The 1,677-nt window shown below is 41.8% G+C and overlaps 1 protein-coding gene across 1 annotated transcript in view; it reads left to right on the plus strand.

Annotated features, from left to right (window-relative positions):
* Positions 1-409: 409 nt before the first annotated feature.
* Positions 410-1,677, plus strand: part of TBC1D32 (TBC1 domain family, member 32) — a 345,222-nt gene continuing 343,954 nt past the window's right edge. The window contains 1 exon segment of the mRNA XM_006839881.1: positions 410-564. Within this exon segment, the coding sequence (XP_006839944.1) occupies positions 410-564 (155 nt within the window).

Here is a 1,677-nt window from a genome sequence, read left to right on the forward strand (position 1 = left end):
TGTCACCATGTGACATTCTCTCCTATCATGGAAGCCACATCCACAGGCTAACGTCACGCGTAGCTCTGACGTTCTACTACAGGCCCTCCCATCAGAACCTGCTTGGATCTTTCCTAGATTTTTAACATTTTGCCATTAGTCTGGGTGGTTTGGGTTTTCTTGGTACTAGAGACTGAGAACAACGAGCACTAAAGGCGGGGCCGCGCAAATCCCTGTTTTCCCAAAGTGAGGTGACAAATTTTCAGGAACTACGTGCTGGCAGCCAATCACACGCCCATGAGCGCTAGCCGCGGTTTCCCAGGGAACGGCTCTGCACGTTGGCCCGGACTGAGTGGCGGCGCGCCTGCGCGGTGCTTGGCATTTGCCCGGAACCAGAGTAATGGCCGTGGGCTTTTGATTCTGACCCACGATGGCGCATTTCTCCCGCGAAGACGAGACGATGCTGCAGGCAATGCTGAGGCAACTGTTACAGAGCGTGAAGGAGAAAATCACGGGCGCTCCCTCCCTGGAGTGCGCCGAGGAGATCCTGTTACATCTGGAGGAAACGGATGAAAATTTTCACAAGTAAAATAATTTTGATGTCTTAAGCAAACAAATCAGCGGATCCATAAAAGTTAAAATGTATTTAGATAAAGAGAACTATCTTGATTATTGTCGTTAAAATAGCGCTCCAGTTGGAGAGTTCCCAAGGCTTTTGCTTGGTTTTACTGCCACTCTCAACATAATTTTCCACGTTTTCTCTGGGCGACATACAAACTTTAATTGTAAATAACTCATGATCTTTTAAGAATAATTCTAATACTTCCAAAGGAATTCCTGTTATTATACCCAAAAGCGATGAGTTCTCAAAATCCCTGTTCCTTATCTGATTATTTGGGCTGCACCAATTATCCACACAGCACTGAAAGAATTCCTGAAGCAAAAGGGTATTAACTTCTTCAGGAATCTTTTAAGTTCCTCGGAAGGTTTAAGGCACATCCCAAATGTGTAACATATTCCAGGTATGTAAGTGCCATAGAAGAAGTAGAGACTTTCTGCATGTGGGAGCAGAGGCTAGAAATTGAATGAGGGCGGTGCCATTTCAGGAGGATCAGTAAGGATGGGTTTCTCTAGAGACCTGTGTTTGTCTTTTGATTTGGTTCATTTAAATTATACTCTCAGTTTAAAAGTTTATCTCCAGGTGCCTTGCTTCATGATTGTTAGTTGTTGTTGTTACGTGCTATCGAGTCGGTACCGACCCATAGCGACCTTATGTAGTTTTAATTCAGTATTTCCATTTCATTTTGATCTCTCAGAGATAAATATTTGTTTTTGTTATGTTACCTTAACTGACTCCGATGTTCTGAAGGTCTACTTAACTGAATACCTACCTGTTTCATATATTACTATCAGGAGAATCCTTGAACCCTCTGAAGTTTTGAAGTTTGTGCTTATGTATATTTTTATGGGAGAGCATTTATCATTTTATCAGATTCTCGAGTTTTAGAAAGATTGGGAGGAATTCTTGTTAATGTAGAATTTCTTATTTTAATATTTCTAGTTATATTTCCATAAATTTCTAGTTTAATCGCTTCATTTGGGAGAAAGATGAGGCTTTCTGCTCTTGTAAAGATTTTTAACCTTGGGAACTCTGTACAGGGTCACCGAGTTGGAACCAATTAGAGATTGCTGTTGCTT

This window comes from Chrysochloris asiatica, unplaced genomic scaffold, assembly GCF_000296735.1.
Source record: "Chrysochloris asiatica unplaced genomic scaffold, ChrAsi1.0 scaffold00027, whole genome shotgun sequence".
In the NCBI taxonomy this organism is placed as follows: domain Eukaryota; kingdom Metazoa; phylum Chordata; class Mammalia; order Afrosoricida; family Chrysochloridae; genus Chrysochloris; species Chrysochloris asiatica.